The 19831-nt window shown below is 42.8% G+C and overlaps 1 protein-coding gene across 1 annotated transcript in view; it reads right to left on the bottom strand.

Annotated features, from left to right (window-relative positions):
- LOC116542898 (ATP-binding cassette sub-family A member 17-like) overlaps positions 1 to 19831 on the bottom strand; it is a 119479-nt gene that overhangs the window by 44726 nt on the left and 54922 nt on the right. Inside the window, exons 12-14 of the mRNA XM_032268088.1 lie at positions 15109 to 15264; positions 14670 to 14880; positions 12519 to 12669 (exon numbers count right to left, since the gene is read on the bottom strand). Coding sequence (XP_032123979.1) covers positions 12519 to 12669; positions 14670 to 14880; positions 15109 to 15264 — 518 coding nt within the window. The remainder of the gene's footprint in view (positions 1 to 12518; positions 12670 to 14669; positions 14881 to 15108; positions 15265 to 19831) is intronic.

Below are 19831 nucleotides of genomic sequence, written 5' to 3' on the forward strand. Positions count from 1 at the left end.
CAGGAGCCAGTTGAACATATGCCTTCTCTCCATCAGGCTGAATCAGGGTGTTGACCTTGGCCACATCAATGTCATAGAGCTTCTTCACAGCCTTTTTGATCTGGTGCTTGTTGGCTTTAACATCCACAACGAACCCAGGTGTGTTGTTGTCTTCTGTCTTCTTCATGGTAGATGGAAACTTGATGATAGCATAATGGTCAAGCTTGTTCTCCTGGGGGTGCTCTTCTGAGGATATTTGGGCTGCCTCAGAGTCGCAGTGTCTTGGGCTGCCAGAAGGTGGGTGACCTGTGGATCTCCTTTTTTTTTTTGTGGCTGTGGACACATTTTAACACTGCCTTCTTGGCCTTTAAAGCCTTCACTTTGGCTTCAGCTTTAGGAGGGGCAGGAGCTTCCTTCTTTGCTTTTGGCACCATCTTGTGAAAAGGGTCCAGGTATCTTGATTTCTTTGGGAGCCCCAAGCCACCAGCCTGGTTTCAAGATGCCTCATTACCTTGAAACCAGGCTGAATCCATGCCAAGGCACAGACATATGAACAAAGCCATGCTGGAACCTCCAGATAAGTCCACTCCCCAAATTGTGTTTTGTTAAAGACCTTTATGTCTATGCCCATGAGGAACATTAGTCTGTAATTTCCTGTTGTCATACCTTTTCCAGGTTTTGGTATTTGGGTTGTGCTGCCCTTAAAATGAGTTGGGAAGTGCTTCCTTCTCTGTTTTCTAAAAGATTGAGATTATTTTCTTCTTCATTGTTTGATAGAATCTGGAGTTCTTTTTGGGAATGCTTTTGATTGCAAATTCAATTTCATGAATAGATATATGGTTATTCAAATTTTCTGTTTCATTTTGTAAGTTTTGGTAAGTTGTATTTTTTTAAGAAATAAGTCCATTTTACCTAAATTGTCCAATTTATTTATATATGCTATTTTATTATTATCATTTTTATAAGTCTAGATTCTGTAACTATAGCAGTTATTTCCTTACTAATGATAGTAAATTTTCTTTTTTTAATGATCTTGCAATTAATGTTTTGTCATTTAATGGTTTATCAATGTAATCTATCAATTTTACTAATCTTTTAAAATAACTTTTTGCTTTTTGGCATTTTGGCTTTTCTCAATTTTCTTTTTGTTTCTCATTACATTATTTTCTCTCCCTAAATTTTTCATTTATTCTCTTCTACATAATCTGGGTTTAATTTTCTCTTTTTCTCCTGTCTTTTCAATTGGAAACAGGTAATTTTGAGCCCCCTTTTCTCTCCAAATGTCAGTTTTTAAAAGCTATTTATTTCCCTCTAAACAACACTGCCTCAGTAGCATCTGAAAATTTTTGATATGTTGCATTTTCATCATCATTTAGTTAAAAATATTTTCCACTTTTTTTTTTTTTTTGAGATGTAGTCTCACTCTGTCGCCAGGCTGGAGTGCAGTGGCATGATCTTGGCTCACTGCAACGTTTGCCTCCTGGGTTCAAGCGGTTCCCCTGCCTCAGCCTCCCCAGTAGCTGGGACTACAGGTATGCAACACTATGCCCAGCTAATTTTTCTATTTTCAGTAGAGACGGGTGTCGCCATGTTGGCCAAGATGGTCTCGATCTCTTGACCTTATGATCCACTCGCCTTGGCCTCCCAAAGTGCTGGGATTACAGGCATAAGCCACCATGCCTGGCCTCCACTTTTTCTTTGACCATGAGTTATTCGGAAATATGTTGTTTAACTCTCAAATATTTGTCAATTTTCTAGACGTCTTATTGTAATCAATTTCTAATTTAATTCCATTGTAGTCAGAGATCATAATTCACTTGATTTCGATTTTTTTAAATTTATTTGGACTTATTTCACATGAGCACACCCTCCCACTAAAACTGGACAAAAATATGTGAAGCCATTTCAGATTTTAAGCATTAGGAAGTCCAGAACCATGAATTATTCTTGAGAGAAGAGAAACACCAAAAAGAGACCTATATTTGCCCCAGCTCTTTGGCTTGGGCACTTTCTAGAACGTGGCCCAGAAAAGTAGAGGCAAATGAGAGTGTAGCAGTGGACTTCTGAACTGAGAAGGTAGAGATGAGAGGTCAGAGCTCCTGAAATGTCTGGACTTTGTGGGACCAGTACAGCAGAGGAGAAGCTGGTAGGGGAGGGAGGGCCCCAGTAATCCACTGTGGTAAATATCCCATAGGCACTTGGAGAGAATGGGTATTCTGCAGCTGTGGTATGCAGTGTCTATCTATAGGAAGTAAGTGTGACGACAGTATTATCAAAATATTTTATATCCTTAATGAGTTTTTTGTCTACTTGTTCTATAAATAACTAGGAAAGGGTGCTATAATCTCCAACATAAGTGGGATTTTGACTTAGTCTATTTTTGTCAACATTCACTTCATGTATTTAAGCTCTGTTATGAGGCACATGCATGTAAACAACTGTTATGTCTTCCTGGTGTATGGACTCTCATCATTACGCACTGTCTCTATCTCTGTGACGTAACTATTCTGAAAAGATGGCCTAACAATTTCTGACCTCCCTGATTGAGCATGGCACTCCTCACATTAAGAAGTGGTGCTTACTTCCCCTCCCCTCTGACTGCTCTAAGCAATAGAATGTGACAGAAGTGACATGTTGGTATATCTGAGCCCACGCCTTAAGAGGTTGGCTGTCTTTGCTTTCTTTTGAAACGTGCACTCTTGGGATGCTTCCTCTTGGAACCTAGCTGTCAGGCTATGAGACACCCAAGCCACACTGAGAAGCTACAAGGAGGTGTACTGGATGCGCCAGTCACCAGCCCTAGTGAGCTCCCAGTGGATTGCCAGTACCAACATCCCAGACGTGAGAATGAACCGTCTCAGATATTCCAACCCATTCAAGGCCCCAGATAACTGTAGCCCCAGCCAACATTATTTAGAGCAAAACGTCTGTCCAGCTGAGCCCAGACAAGCTACAGAATCATGATAGACAGTAAAATGGTTGTCACATTAAATCAGAAAATTTGGGGATAATTTGTTACATATTATACAACTGAAACAGAATTTGGCACCAGAAGCACTATGACGAAGACCTACAACATGTGGCATGGCTGTAGGACCAGACAACAGGACAAAAGGCAAGAGGAGCCTCAAGGGAACTCTAGACAGAGGCTGGAAGAACAGTGAGGAAATTGTTATTTCTCATGTTATTTGGTGCAGAAGGTTTGGCAACACTCTTGCCCGCAGTAACATGAAAGAGTAAAAGGGTATTTAATGAGCTTGTGGATAAGTGCCTATGGAGATTTCCAGTTACAGTGTTGAAAGTGCCAACTGGTTTATTTTTGCTGCCTGTGATTAAACCATGAGAGAAATAAATTTAAAAAGAAAATAATCAGGCTGGTGCAGTGGCTCACGTCTGTAATCCCAGCACTCTGGGAGGCTGAGGCGGGTAGATCACGAGGTCAGAAGTTCGATAACAGCCTGGCCAATATGGTGAAACTCCATCTCTACTAAAAATACAAAATTTAGCTGAGCGTGGTGGCACGTGCCTGTAGTCCCAGCTTCCCGGGAGACTGAGGCAGGAGAATCACTTGAACTTGGGAGGCAGATGTTGCAGTGAGCCAAGATCATGCCACTGTACTCCAGCCTGGGCGAAAAAGCAAGACTTTGTCTCAAAAAAAGAAAAGAAAAGGAAATAATCAAATGTTTGGCAGAAGTTTAGAGAAAATAGACTGGGCATGGTGGCTCACGCCTGTAACCCCAACACTCTAGGAGGCAGAGGCAGGTGGATCACCTGAGGTCAAGAGTTCAAGACCAGCCTGGCCAACATGGTGAAACTCTTGTCTGTACTAAAAATACACAAATTAGCCAAGCATGGTGGCAGGTGCCTGTAATCCCAGCTATTTGGAAGGCTGAGGCAGGAGAATCACTTGAAACTGGGAGGCGGACGTTGCAGTGAGCCAAAATCGTGCACTCCAGCCTGGATGACAGAGTGAGACTCTGTCTCCAAAAAAAAAAAAAAAAGAAAAGAAAAAGAAAGAAAGAAAAGAAAATAGAGAGGGCCCAGGGCAGTCTTTCCAGTTTGCAAAAGGTTCTCAAAGTTCTCAGAACAAAAATAAAAGCCAAAATGATGCCAACAAAATACTTTTACAGAATAAAAATCAGATTAACTGTGCACCTATAAGGTCCTTTGTCAAGACCTCAGAAAGGTTTAAGAGCATACCTCTCAAATGTGGTATGCTGAAGCTGACTTATATAAGCTCTTGACAGCCAACTGTTAAATTTTCAGAAATTCTGTGAGCTGGTTGTTACAACTGTTTTAAAAAATCAAGTCATATAAATTTAAAATTAACAAATCACAGCCAAGGTGTTAATTACTCACTGATTCCTCATTCTTTTACTACATTGTATTTAGTATATTGTTTATGTTCTTGAGGTTAACTCTACTGTCCTTAGGGTAGGAATATTACAGAATGTTACTGAACATGTCTTCCCAATGCCACAGTCAGTAATTTCACTCTGGTAACATGAAATTGGCTGTGGTGGGAGTATTTACACCATGGACATTAGTAAAAGCTGCAAGTTAGGGCTTATTAATTGTCTTGCTGGCTGTTTAGACTTAAGAAAGTGATGGAATGCTTAAAAGAATGTCATGATCTGAAGCCATTATATGATGACTAGCATTAAAAAAAAACCCTGTCAAATCATAGGTGAACTGCAACCACAGTTGACTATGAATATGAGAGTCTGGTAAACATCAACATAAGCATTCCGTGAAACCAAATTGGCTAAATGGAACTTACAATAAAGAATACTGTATACTTCATCATGATTTGTAAATTGTGCTACACATTCATTATATCAGTAAAATTTATAATAAAATTCTATACATATGTATATAACTTTATATATGTATGTAGGTTTAATATAATTATATTATAATTTTATTATAAACTTATGTAAAAGTATGCACACTTTTTTCATGGAGAATAATTGTTAAATATTTAGCAGCACACATACCACTTGCTCACAGACTCTCATCACCTGGACACAAGCTTTAAAAAACCATAAGTGTGCTGGGCACGGTGGCTTATGCCTGTAATCCCAGCACTGTGGAATGCCTAGGCAGGTGGATCCTGAGTTTAGGAGTTTGAAACCAGCCTGGTCAACATGGTGAAACGCCGTCTCTACTAAAAAAGTTCAAAAATTTAGCCGGGAGTAGTGGTGCATGCCCATAATCCCAGCTACTGGGGAAGCTGAGGTGGGAGAATCACTTGAACCCAGGAGGTAGAGGTTGCAGTGAGTTGAGATCACACCACTGCGCTCCAGCCTGGGCGACAGGGTGAGACTTCATCTTAAAAAGCAAAATAAAATAATTTTAAAAAATTAAAATCATGGCCGGGTGTGGTGGCTCACGTCTATAATCCCAGCACTTTGGGAGGCTGAGGTGGGAGGATCACAAGGTCAAGAGATTGAGACCATCCTGGCCAACATGGTGAAACCCCATCTCTACTAAAAATACAAAAATTAGCTGAGCATGGTGGCATGTGCCTGTAATCACAGCTACTTGGGAGGCTAAGGCAGGAGAGTCAGAGGTTTCAATGAGCCAAGATCACACCACTGCACTCCAGCTTGGTGACAGAGCAAGACCCTGTCTCAAAAAAAAAAAAAAAAATTAAAATCATAAGGGTGTTGTCCTATATTACCATGGCTCTCAGCCCAGTGTAGACAGACTTATGTTGAAGAGATTGTGAGTGTGGCTGTACTCTAACAAACTGTATTTCATAATTCAATACACAGGAAACCTACAAAGTATTTAAATAAATTGTATCTGTGTGGCAGATACAATTTATTACTTCTGAGGCCTCTCTTCTGTTCCATTGGTTGATATCTCTGTTTTGGTACCAGTATCATGCTGTTTTGAGTACTGTAGACTTGTAGTGTAGTTGATGCCTCCAGGTAGCATGATGCCTGCAGCTTTGTTCTTTTTGCTTAGGACTGTCTTGGCTATGCCGGCTCTTTTTTGTTGCCATATGAAGTTTAAAGTGGTTTTTTCCAGTTCTGTGAATAAGGTCAGTGGTAGCTTGATGGGGATAGCATTGAATCTATAAATTACTTTGGGCAGTATGGCCATTTTCACAATATTGATTCTTCCTAACCAGCAGCATGGAATGTTTTTCCATCTGTTTGTGTCCTCTCTTATTTCCTTGAGCAGTGGTTTGTAGTTCTCCTTGAAGAGGTCCTTCACATCCTTTGTTAGTTGTATTCCTAGGTATTTCATTCTTTGTAGCAATTGTAAATGGAAGTTCGCTCATGATTTGGCTCTCCGTTTGTCTGTTATGGGTATATAAGAATGCTTGTGATTTCTGCACATTGATTGTGTATCCTGAGACTTTGCTGAAGTTGCTTATCAGCTTAAGGAGATTTTGGGCTGAGATGACAGGGTCTTCTAAATATACAATCATGTCATCTGTAAATAGACACAATTTGATTTCCTCTTTTCCTAATTGAATACCCTTTATTTCTTTTTACAATCATCTGATCTTTGACAAACCTGACAAAAACAAGCAATGGGAAAAGGATTCCTTGTTTTATAAATCGCGTTGGGAGAACTGGCTAGCCATGTGCAGAAAGCTGAAACTGGACCCCTTCCTTACATCTTACACTAAAATTAACTCCAGATGGATTAAAGATTTAAACATAGGACCTAATACCATAAAAACCCTAGATGAAAACCTAGGCAATGTCTCAAAAGACAAAGAGAGAGAGAGAGAAAAAAAAAAAGAAAACCTAGGCAAAACCACTCAGGACATAGGCAAAGGCAAGGACTTCCTGACTACAACACCAAAAGCAATGAAAACAAAAGCCAAAATAGACAAATGGGATCTAACTAAACTTAAGAGTTTCTGCACAGCAAAAGAAACAATCATCAGAGTGAATCGGCAACTAACAGAATGGGAAAAAATTTTTGCAGTCTACCCATCAGACAAAGGGCTAATATCCAGAATCTACAAAGAACTAAAGCAGATTTACAAGAAAAAAAAACCCATTCAAAAGTGGGCAAAAGATATTAACAGACACTTTTCAAAAGAGGACATTTATGAGGCCAACAAACATATAAAAAAATGTTTATTATCACTGGTCATTAGAGAAATGCAAATCAAAACCACCTTGAGATACCACCGCACACCAGTTAGAATGGCGATTATTAAAAAATCTGGAGACGACAGATGCTGGAGAGGATGTGGAGAAATAGGAACACTTTTATACTGTTGGTGGGAGTGTAAATTAGTTCAACCATTGTGGAGGACAGTGTGGCGATTCCTTAAGGACCTAGAAATAGAAATTCCATTTGACCCAGCAATCCCATCACTGGGTATATATCCAAAGGATTATAAATAGTTCTGTTATAAAGACACATGCACACGTATATTCATTTAGGCACTGTTTACAATAGCAAAGACCTGGAACCAACGCAAATGCCTATCAATGATAGACTGAATAAAGAAAATGTGGTACATATACACCATGGAATACTATGCAGTCATAAAAAACGATGAGTTTATGTCCTTTGTAGAGACATGGATGAACCTGGAAACCATCATTCTCAGCAAACTGACACAAAAACAGAAAACCAAACACCTCATGTTTTCACTTATAGGTAGGTATCGAACAATGAGAACACATGGGCACAGGGAGGGGAATGTCACACACTGGGGTCTGTTGGGGGATACAGAGCTAGGGGAGGGACAGCAGGAGGTGGGGAAGTTGGAGAGGGATAACATTGGGAGAGATGCCTAATGTAGGTGATGGGGAGATGGAGGCAGCAAACCATCATGGCATGTGTATACCTATGAAACAATCCTGCAAGATCTGCACATGTACCCCAGAACTTAAAGTACAATAAGAAAAAAAAAACACAATGAGATACCTTCTCATATCTATTAGAATAGCTACTATTAAAAAATAAACCCATAAAATAACAAGTACTGGAGAGGATGTGAAGTTGGAGCCTTGTGCACTGTTGGTGGGAATGTAAAATGATGCAGCCTCTAACGGAAACAGCATGTCAGTTCCTCAAACAATTAAAAATAAGCCAGGTATGGTAGTGCACACTTGCAGTCCCAGCTACTCAGGAGGCTGAGGCAGGAGGATGGCTTCAGCCCAGGAGTTCCAGCCTGCGATGCACCATGACTGCACCATTGCACTCCAGCCGGGGAAACATAACAGGACCTCATCTCAAAAATAGTAATAATAATTTTTTAAAAATGGTGTCAGCTTACACAAAAGAGGACAGAGAGAGTTCAAAGTGAAAACTGGCCTCTAGTGAACCTCCTACAAGGAGGAAGCAGGCAAATGAAGCTGCTCAGCTACAAACATCAGCCATCTTTCATGAAAAAGGAATTATTCCTACTATTTAAGAGGCAGAGGCAACAGCCCAGCTGAGTCAACAGCTCAGGTTCACAGTAGCTGCTCTGTGCTATACATAGCTCTCTGCTATGAACTCTTAGCCTGCTCTTGTACTGCCCAGCCCTCAGCCACAGATTCAAGTGAACTCCCCTGGGGCCCTCCCTCCCCTACCAGCTTTCTCCTCTGCTGTCCTAGTCCCACAAAGTCCAGACACTTCAGGAGCTCTGACCTCTCATCTCTGCCTTCTCAGCTAAGCAAATTCACTGCTACATTGTGATTTGTTTTTACTTTTCTGGGCCATGTTCTAGAAAGTGCCCAAGCCAAAGAGCTGGGGCAAATACAGGTCTCTCCTTGGTGTTTCTCTTCTCTCAACAATCAGTCATGGTCCTAGACTTCCTAATGCTTAATATCTGAAATGGCTTCATATATTTTTGTCCAGTTTTAGTGAAAGGGTATGTTCTTGATCAGTTATTCCATCATGACTGGAAGAAGAAGTGGACAGTGGACTTTTGTTTTTAAATTTATGTTGAGTTTTTTTGTGTGTTAAGGAGTCTGGCTCCTGGTTAAAAACCCATGTATGATTTTTCAGGCCTGACTGCAGGTAATCACAAGGTTTTACCTGGCAGGCCTCACAGGGAAAACTGCACTGACTGCACCAGACTTGGGGCATGGCCAGTGCACTGCCCTCTCTGAAGGGAGGTGGTGTTACAGACTCATGCTCTTATTTGCATTCCTAAGTAAATTATTATAGAAAGCTTTTTTTTTTTTTCCTCATTTATGTGGATGAATACATGGTGATTTCTTTTTGACATATTATGGAAAATTATATTGATTAATGATAATATCAAATAATCCTTTCAATATGGTATAGTAGTCTTTCAATGAACTGCTAGATTATTAATCTGTGTTAGTAAAAAGGAGCAGGGAGGTTTTGTTTGTTTGTTTTTAAGATAGGGTCTCACTCTTTTGCCCGGCCTGGAGAACTGTGGCATGATCATGGCTCACTGCAGCCTTGACTTCACAGACTCAAGCATTCTTCCTGCCTTAGCTTCCCCCATAGCTGGGACTACAGTTGTGTACCACCAAGCCTGGCTCTTTCTTTCTTTTTTTTCTGTAGAGACAAGGTCTCCCTGTGTTGCCCAGGCTGGTCTCAAACTCCAGGGCTCAAGGGATCCTCTTGCCTCAGCCCCACAAAGTACTGGGATTACAGGCATGAGCCACTACTCCTCCCAGCCTGTATTTTTCTTAATGTTCTCTGTTGTCTGGAAGAATATGAATAAAATCAAAATGATCTTTTCTTTAAATATTTGATAAAAGTGATCAGTTTTATAAAAACTTTTTGGTACTTATTGAGTCAATTTTAATAAAATTATTTTTCTAGATAATCTAAAATTTTATTGAAGTTTTCCAATATATTAGTTTAAAACTGTACAAAATGTTGTCTTCTAATTATTTTGTATTCATGGGTTTTTTTCCCCCAATTCTCAATTCCAATTTTTTGTATTTGTGCTTATTCTCCATTCATTTTTATGAAGCTTCTTTTCTCCAGGCTTCTTTGTAGGGCCCCTCTCTGTGGAATCTCGAATTTTAGGAGTGCTTCAGGAACTGGTTGTATGCTCCCTTGCTTCTTTCTCTACATTCTCTTCCCACATGACCGATCCCTTCCCATGACTTTAAATACTTCCACAGGCAGATGACTCTCATGCATTTCCAGGCTGAACCTCTCCTTAATGCCCAGCTTTGTTCATATACAACTCCTCTTCTTGCTATCTCTACCAGGGTGGCTCAGGGGCCTTTCAAATGTAAAGAATTCCTGACTGACCTTTTCATAACCACCTTTCCCAAAACTCTTGTCTCCTATTCTTTCCCAGTGCCACTTGGGAGTGGCCAGACAAGTAGGAATAAAACCACCAAGGAGTAAATTTTACCAAGGAAGCCAAGAGAGAAGAGTGTTTCAAGAAGAAAGAAATGGTTAACTATGGGACTGATGTTGTGGGGTTGAGTATGGTTAGGGTAAAAAGTTATTGCAATATCTTAGTTCTTAGGTTGCATAGAGGGCTCACTAGGGCTCACTCTGTTATTTATACTTCATAATTACATGTATGAAACATATTTATTTACAGGAATAAAATATTATCCAATAACTTTTATTTTTTATATTATTATTATTTTTTGAGACAGAATCTCTCTCTGAAGCCCAGTCTGGAGTGCCATGTCAGGCTGCAACCTTCGCCTCTGGGTTCAAGTGATTCTCCTTCCTCAGCTTCCTAAATAGCTGGGATTAAAGGCACCCACCACCACGCCTGGCTAATTTTTTGTATTTTTAGCAGAGACAGGGTTTCCGTACGTTGTCTAGGCTGGTCTTGAACTCTTGACCTCAGGTGATCCACTTGCCTGTTGTACTGGAGTGAGCATAGAAAGTCAACACCAAGACAAAACTATGCCAAATTGCAGGGTCTTTATTGCCAGCGGCCACGGAGGACTTGAGTCTCTCCAACCCAGGGCCCCGAAAGGAGGGTGTCAAGACCTTTTATACCCTTAAACCACCTCCGGGGTGAGGGTGAGGGGTGGGGGTGGGGGTGAGGGGCTTCAGACATTCCAAGGGCCAGTGGATTCTGTAAATCACCTCCTGGGCGGAGATGAGGGTGAGGGGCTCCGGACATTCCGAGGACCAGGGGACTTTAGACATTTGGATTGTTACTTAAGTGGTTCACAGAAGTCAAAATACGTGTTAGTTTACACATTGTCTGGATAGGGTGGAAATTACAGATCTTAATTACTTATTACAAGTCACAGGGGCCAAGATGGCGTCAGTTTGGACTGCTTGCCTGTCACATTAAGGGTTACAGAGAGCAGTTTCAACAGAAAGCCGAGGTATGTTTGAGGTATGCAATTTTATGGGGCTTTTACCATGTCACAGCCTCAGCCTCCCAAAGTGCTAGGATTACAGATGTAAGCCACCGCACCTGGACAATAACTTATTTTTTTAAAGAAATAGAAAGTCCCTAATATCTTAAGTGATATCTTACCTGATGATGGCTGATGATGACCTTGGAAGAGCAGTTTGGATGGAAGGGTTTGGGCTGAAGACACTTGGAAGTAGAATGACAACGCAGGGGAGGCAGCATGTGTAGACCACTAACTATGAAACTTGGCTGTGAAAGGTGGCAGAGACAGGGAGAGGCAGCTAGAAAGGGAGGCGGGCCCAGGAAGTAGTTTCATCAGAGTATGCGAGCATGTTATGAAAACCGATCCAGGAAAGGGAAAAAATGATGATGGAGGTGAGAGAGGATAATCAAACATGGGAGTTGTTGAGGAGATGGGGTCGATGGAGTCTTGAACTGGTGCTAAAGGACAGGACTGTGATGGAAAGAGAAACAAACTCTGATCTGTAACAAGATGGAAGAAAGAAAAAAAAAAAAAGTGTAAAAGCCAGCAGGTTTATAGGCTTGTGATAGGGATGGTCTGATGGCTTTTATTTTCTCAGTGAAGTATAAGGTAAGATTCTGGTTTGACAGTGACATAGGGACTGAGGAGGAGAGAAGGAAGTGTTGGGAACCTAGTCGAAGTCTGAAATAATTTAAAGGAAAATCAAGTCAAATCTTTTGTTCTTTTTTCTCTGAGACAGGGTCTCACTTTTGCCGCCCAGGCATGATCTTGGCTAACTGCAACCTCTGCCTCCTAGGCTCAAGCTAACCTCCCACCTTAGCCTTCTGGAGTCGGGACTACAAACGCATGCCACCACGCCTGCCTAATATTTGTGCTTTTTGTAAAGACAGGGTTTCAGCCCAGGCTAGTCTTCAACTTCTGAGCTCAAGTAATCCACCCACCTCAAGTCAAATCTTAACATGAGCTTAGTAAGTTGGGTATAGGTAATTAGAGGTAACAAAATCAAGGGTCCCCATTAAGCCATATTACGAAATTTGACATTAACCTGAAGGCAATTGAGAACTCTCAAGGGTTGAAGGAGGGAGGATGTGATCTGAATACTGTATTTGAACCTGCCCCCTAGCTAGGATGTCTTTTCAGATAGTGCCAAAGGCCCAGGGTTTAAGCCCCTGGGGCACGGAATGCCCTTGCTCCCCTGTGGAGGGGAAGACTCAGCACTCCGCGCGGGTGAGCGCAGCTCCCCTGCAGCACCCAGGGCCATACCTCTGCACACTGTCTTTAGGAAGTATGAATGTCAATTCCTCTCCAATGCTGGATGCCAAAACTGCATTTGGTATGTGATGATAAATCAGACGAGAGATGTTCTCTGCATCACAATGAGGTTTTTTCAGTAAAGTCATATAATATCCTGCACCTGAAACACCATTTGAAAGATCATGAAACAATTTCACTTTTTATGCTTTTCTTCAGCCACAGTTAGTTTTCTGTGGCTTAGACTGGGACAGCTCCATCGGAAAGAGCAGTGGGAGAGCCCTGTGAGGCCAAATTTGAACCACAGTGAACTTGCTAGGAAACTCTGTAGTCTGTTCTTGAGAGCCTTCCCTTCCATTCAGTAACTGGTAGGTGATCACGGCAAATGTAGCAAGGGTAGGCACGAGGAAAGAGGGCTGCTTTAAGGGTGACACTCCCCTTAAGTCATAACTATTTTTGAGAAATGAAAACTCAGTAGGCAGAGGTCTTAAATGTTAAGCAAAGAACAAAGATACCCATAGAATAATTAAACCAGGTTTTCAAAGACACATACCTATGGCATTCTAAATTCTTTCCAAAGTTAGTAACACTTGTCATTATTGTTCGTTGATGTACTCATTCAATAAACATTTCCAGAGGCCCTAGGATATGACAGGCACCGTCCTAGGTACTGAGGATAGAGAATTGGACCAAACAGTCAAAAATCTCTATTCTCATGGGGCTTTCACTAACGGGCTGGGAGACAAACGAAAAACAAGATAAATAAGTAAAATGGATAGCGTATTAGTGACGTTCTAAGAAGAAAAATAAACATAGGAGGGGACAGGAGGGTTGGGGATGTGATTTCAAACAAGGTGACGAAGAAAGGTCTCATTGAGAATGGGACATCTCAGAAGGCACAGCTACACCTGGCCTGGAGGAACGAGTGTGCCTGGAGTGCTAGATCAGCACAGGGCCCTGGGCAGCAGGAGCAGAGCAAGGAGGTGGAAGAGTGTTAGGAAATGAGGTTGGAGTAACAGGGTCAGGCCACATGAGGCTCTAGAGGCCACTCCAGGGACTTTGCCTTCTCCTCTGAGTGAACAGGGAAGTCACTGGAGGTTCCAAACAGCAGAGTAACATGTGCTGTAACGTGTTCATTTTAACACCTGGGTTCAGTGCAGAGTGAGGGGTGGGGAGATGGGTTAGCAGGCATCTCCATAATCCAGGTGGGAGGAGATGGGGGCCTACACCAGAAAGCAGTGCAAGACAGTGGTCAGAGATAGGGACAGAGACAGAACCTGGATATATTTTGTAGATAAGACCAAAAAAGTCTGTAGATATATCAAATATGAGGTTTGAGCAAAAGAGGTGTCAGGGAGCCTGCAAGGTTTCAGTTAAGCACCTAGAAGAACAACGTTGCTTTTACTGAGAAGACAAAAGCTGCAAGAGGAGCAGGTGGAGAGTGTTGGAACTCAGTGCTGACAGGCTTCTCACAAGTCTCAGAGATCCATTCAACACCTACATGGAGGTGTGGTAGAGGCAGTCAGATGTATAGACCTATGGTTCGGGAGAGAGGTCCAAGCTGGAGACACACATGATTTTCCACACAGAGAAGGTATGAATATTTAAAGACAGGGGACTGGATGAGATCACTAAGTCAGGGAGCAGAGAAAGAAAAGTGAAGATGGTCAGAGGAAGGAATGGTACAAAGCAACAGCAGAGACATGAAGGAGCCAAGAGAGCAGGGGTGCAGAAGGACAGTAGGGGGCAAGTGCAGAGGGGTGCAGATAAAGGCTGTAGTCAGTTGAGGAAATGAAACTCACACTTGTAGGATGCTTTCACACACAGTGTCTCACTCTTTGAGGAACGTGGTATCTTAATCTTCATTTTACAGATCTGAAAACAAAGACTAAGAAAGGAGAAACTAACAGGGCCACGTAGATGACAAGGCAGTCAACTGAAAGATTGTAACTTAAACATGGTTTTCTGAGTCCAAGAGATATCTCATGCCTCTTCCCTCTCACAAGCTCCCCTGCCCAGCTGGGCTCTCCACCCAGAGGCAATAGACAGGAGGTCTAGAGAAGGCCACCCCTGCCTGATCTCAGGGCCATTCATGAAGGCAGCAGTCATTCCCTCAGCACAGCAGCCAGGACACTGACCCTGTGGCGGCCTGGCCCCGCTCACCGTATTTCTGCTTGAGGAACAGCGGGGACCCGCAGCACTGCAGCTCCCCCTTGGCCATGATGGCGATGCGATCTCCCAGCAGGTCAGCCTCGTCCATGAAGTGGGTGGTCAGCACGATGGTGCGGTCACGTTTCTGCTGCTGAAGAAGGTCCCAGATGGCCCTCCTGGAGATGGCGTCCATGCCCGAAGTGGGCTCGTCCAGTATCAGCACCTGGTGGGAGAGGCACAGCATCATGACGCTGATAGAGCCACACCCCCTCAGGCCCAGGCTGGACTTGCTGCAGGCCCCATCAAGAGGTTCACAGAGCTAACTCGAGTCCTCCAAAGATGGTGATGGCCTTGTCTGGGGCATCAAGGGCCAAGGTGCCTGGGTCATGGCGGAAGGGCCAGCCCAGGCCAAGCAGGAGGGGAGCCAGTGCCTCCAGTCCCACTGCCACACCTTGGAGCCTGCGATGAGCGCGATGCCGATGGAGAGCTTGCGCCTCATGCCCCCGCTCAGGAAGCGGCTCAGGGAGTTCTGCTTGTCCTCCAGGCCAACGATTCGCAGCATCTCCTTGACTTCTTCAGGGCATTTCTGGCGCGACAGGCCCTTCACCTGCAATGACAGGTGAAGCAGGGGGATGCAGGGCTCTTGATGGGAGGCTGACCCTGGCCAGTGAACATTTTGCTTGTGTGTATACATATACATAAAACATATATAAGAAACTCATTACCTTCAGGGAAAGGGATGGACAAAGACTTTTGCATTTGAATCATGTAAATAAACATGTGATGTTAAAAAGTAAATACAGCAGCATGTTAAAGGGTTATTCATTACAACAAAGTGGGATTTATCACAGGAATGCAAGGGAGGCTAAACATATGAAAAACCAGTGTTAACTTGCCTGGCCTTTGTCCCTGATTCCTGGGAAGAAACCTCTAAATGATTAGAATTTCTGAAGTAATAGGAGTATCTTTGTTACTCTTGGTGGGGCCCCACCCACGCATCGTCATGCCTGTGTTTATGCTAACGAGGTGACTCAGGATGTGTGACGGTCACACCGCAAAGACCAGCCGTGTGATTAGAAGGTTGGGGCTTTGAGCAATGTGATGTCAGCCTGCCTCCCAGTTTCCTGGCTTGTGCAGAGAATGCTGGAGATGGAGTTCAGGGACATGGCCAATGCTTCAATCATTGCTAACCCCCAAAAAACTGGATACTCAAAGCTTAGGTGAGCTACCCAATAGACACCAATGTGCTAGGAGGGTACCACATCCTAAGGACACAGAAGCTTTGCATTTGGGACTCTCCCAGATCCCACCCATGTGGCTATCTTTTTTGGCCAGTCTTGAATTGTATCCTCTAGAATAGAACTATAACCATAAGTGTAGGACTTTCCTGAGTTCTGTCAGTAGTTCTAGTGAATTAACAAGCCAGAGAGAATAGTGGGACCTCCACAACTGCAGCCAGTTTATCAGAGTGCTTTGTTTGTCTATGAACCTCCAAGCTTGTGGGTTCTAAAGTGGAGGTAATATTGTTGGGGTCTATACCTCTAATGTGTGAAGCCTATGCTAACTCCATTGTTAGAGTCACACTTTTTTTTTGTCTTTTTTTCTCCTTTTTTTTTTTTTTCCACAGAGAATGGGGTCTCCTCGCTATATTGTCCAGGCAAGTCATGAACTCCTGGGCTCAAACTATCCTCCTGCCTCTGCCTTCCTAAGAGTGGAGATTACAGGCAGCAGGCATGAGCCACCATACCCAGCCCATTGTTACGGTCAAACTGCACTGCATATTAACAGACAGAAGGGCTAAAATCACATAATGCTCTCAGTAGACACAGAAAAGCATTTCACAAAATCCAACACACTTTCATGATGAAAACATTCAGTAAATTAGAAATGGAAAGGAACTTCCTCAGCATGATAAATGGCATCTATGAAGAAAACACAGCCAACACCACACCTAATGCTGAAACGGAAAGCTTCCCCCCAAAGATCAGGAACAAGACAAGGATGTCTGCTCTTGCCACTTTATTCAACATTTTACTGAAGGCTGTAGCCAGGAAAATTAGCCAGAAGAAAAAAAGTCATCCAGACTGAAAGAAAAGATGTAAAACTATCACCTCTTGGCAGATCACATTAACTTATTCATAGAAAACATTAAAGAATCCACAAAATGCTATTAGAGCTAATAAATGAGCCTAGGAAAATTTCAGGATATGAGATAAATATACAAATGGGAGTTGTATTTCTTTACACTAGCAATAAACAATCCAAAGATGAAATTACAAAAATAAATTCCATTTACCTTAGGATCACAAAAGACAAAATATTTAGAAATAAATTTAACCAAGGAAGTGCAAGAAAGGCAAGTACACTGAAACTGTAAAAAATGGCTGAAAGAAATTAAAGAAGACCGAAATAAATGGAAATACCTTTTGTGTTCATAGACTGGAACACTTAATTTTGTTACTATGACATTACTATCCAAAGCAATCTAGAGGCCATGCCCAGTAGCTCACACTTGTAATCCCAGCAGTTTGGGAGGCTGAGGTGAGTGGATCACATGAGGTCAGGAGTTCAAGACCAGCCTGGCCAACGTGGTGAAACCCCGTCTCTAGTAAAAACACAAAAAATGAGTCGGACATGGTGACACGCACTTGTAATCCCAGCTACTCGGGAGGCTGAGGCAGGAGAATCACTTGAACCCGGGAGGTGGAGGTTGCAGTGAGCAGAGATTACGCCACTATTCTCTAGCCGAGGTGACAGAGCAAGAGCCCATCTAAAAAAAAAAAAAAATTAGTTGGGCGTGGTGACAGGAGCATGTAATCCCAGCTACTCAGGAGGCAGAGTCACAAGAACTGCTTGAACCCAGAAGATGGAGGCTGCAGTGAGCCAAGATCATGCTACTACACTCCAGCCTGGGGAGCAGAGTAAGACTGAAAACAGAAAACACTGGGATTACACTAAAAGCTACTTAATTGAACATTGTAAAACCTGTAAAATGATGAATTTCATGTTATGTGAATTTTGTTTCAATAAAAATTCAAATATAATAGTTTCTAGAAATCCTTTAACTCAGAAATCTTGACTTAAATGCCATGCCCCTTCATCCTTACTGAATGTTTAAGGAATACTGTCCAGAAGAGGTTTCAAGACTGTGACATAATAAGAAATATATAGTTGGTCTCTGCCCTGGTTCTTGGCACTGAGCTCCTAAAGTGCTTGTAATTTCCTGAGTGACAGAGCTGCTAGAAGCATCTTTTGTTCTAATATTTGATTTTTGATTTGATAATTGATTTGATTCCTTACACAGAACTCCCAAATTCCTTGGAATTTCCTGAGTGATAGGAGCATCTTTTTGTTTTAGGAAGGCGACTTTTGGTGGGCTCCTGGATAGCTTCAGGATGTGAGCTGGTCACCAGAAAGACTAAGCCATGCTTAGAAGCTTGGAAATTTCAGGCCAGGTGTGGTGGCTCATGCCTGTAATCCCAGCACTTTGTGGGGCCGAGACAGGTGGATCTCTTGAGATCAGGAGTTCGAGATCTGCCTGGCCAACATGGCAAAACCCTGTCTCTACTAAAAATGCAAAAAAAAAAAAAATTAGCTGGACATGATAGTGGGCACCTGTAATCCCAGCTACTCAGGAGGCTGTCAGAAGAATCGCTTGAACCTGGGAGGTGGAGGCTACAGTGAGCCAAGATCATGCCACTGCACTCCAGCCTGGGCAACAGAGCAATATTCCTTCTCAAAAAAAAAAAAAAAAACTTAGAAATTTCAGCCTCCTCCCCCAGTCCTCAGGGAATGGGAGAGGGGTTGGAGATTGTGCTAATAATTGGTCATCCCAACATGATGGAGCCTGTATAAAAATATCTAAACTATGGGCTCTGAAGAGTTTCTGGGTTGGTGAACACAGTAAGGTACTGCCAGGGTGGCATACTAGGACAGGGCATGGAAGCTATGCACCCCTTTCTGTGGGTAACCCCCCATATAGGCACCGAGGAATGAGAGCTAAGCAGAGCCCTGGCACAGTTAGGGCTTGAGGAATATTTCACTTTATAGTGTTACTACTCAGCTATTTCCTTTATATTTCCTTTACATAATCATATATTAGTTTATAGAAACAGGGCTTGAAGGTTCCCTTTATATAACCCTCTATATATAATCATATAATAGTTGATAGTATGAGTGCCTAAAGAATATTTCCCTACATATATACCTATAATTATATCTTAGTTCATAATTGGAGGAATGCCTAGAGTGGACACAGTACAGAGCATGAATTAAGGAATAAGTAGCTTATAATCTGAGAAATGCCTAGAGCAGATACAGTGCAGAGCTTGAATTAAGGGAAAACAGTTACACCAGGACAAGAATCCATGGCCCAGGCGGCAGCGTTCAGTATCGTAAAGATACCAGCTGTATGGCAGGCTTGGGGTGAGGGCCACTCCTCCTGATAAAGGAGTTGTAGGACCTTGCTCCAGTTCTTGTGGAAGGCTGCCCTCAGAACGGCAATCCACCTTGGTGACTGTGAACTTTATCAGCTCTTGCTACTGTGCTGCTTGAAAAGCATCTTCTCATAGAATCCATTGGAAGCTGCCAGAAGGTGGCGCTAACCTTGACAGCTCTGTCACTGCTATGTGACTTAAAGCATCCTCCCATAAATCTTCTTAGAAGTAGTTTCCCATAGATAGAAGTATCGCACACAACACCCCTTACTGCACATGGCCCTTGCCTTCATGGGAACAGGGCCCTTGCCTTCGTGGGAACGGGCCCTTTGCTGCGTGCTGTCCACCTCCTGGCCTAGGTGACCTAATGGGGGTGGACCCTATGTTTTATTGCTCATGACCCTATCACTAACCTTAAAGATGATTTCACTCACTGCCCTACCCCTTAACCTATACACAATAAATACTCATGCTTCTGGGCATTCGGGGCCTCACCAGCCGCTCACCAGCCTCTCCAGGCACCTCACCAGCTGCTAGCCGCTTATAGGTGGTGTGGCCCCCCAAGCCCAGCTGCATTTTCTTTGTACTTCTGTGTCCTGTCTCTTTATTTCTTGGATCCTGCACCTCAGCACAGCATAAGGCTCACCCTACGACGCTGTGGGGCACTCAGCCTTACATCTGGCTCCCAACGTGCCTTACACCTTTCTACATACTTTGTCTTATGTACCTCTTCATCTG

This window comes from Sapajus apella, unplaced genomic scaffold, assembly GCF_009761245.1.
Source record: "Sapajus apella isolate SASKATOON/1434 unplaced genomic scaffold, GSC_monkey_1.0 scaffold175, whole genome shotgun sequence".
Classification (NCBI taxonomy): Eukaryota; Metazoa; Chordata; class Mammalia; order Primates; family Cebidae; genus Sapajus; species Sapajus apella.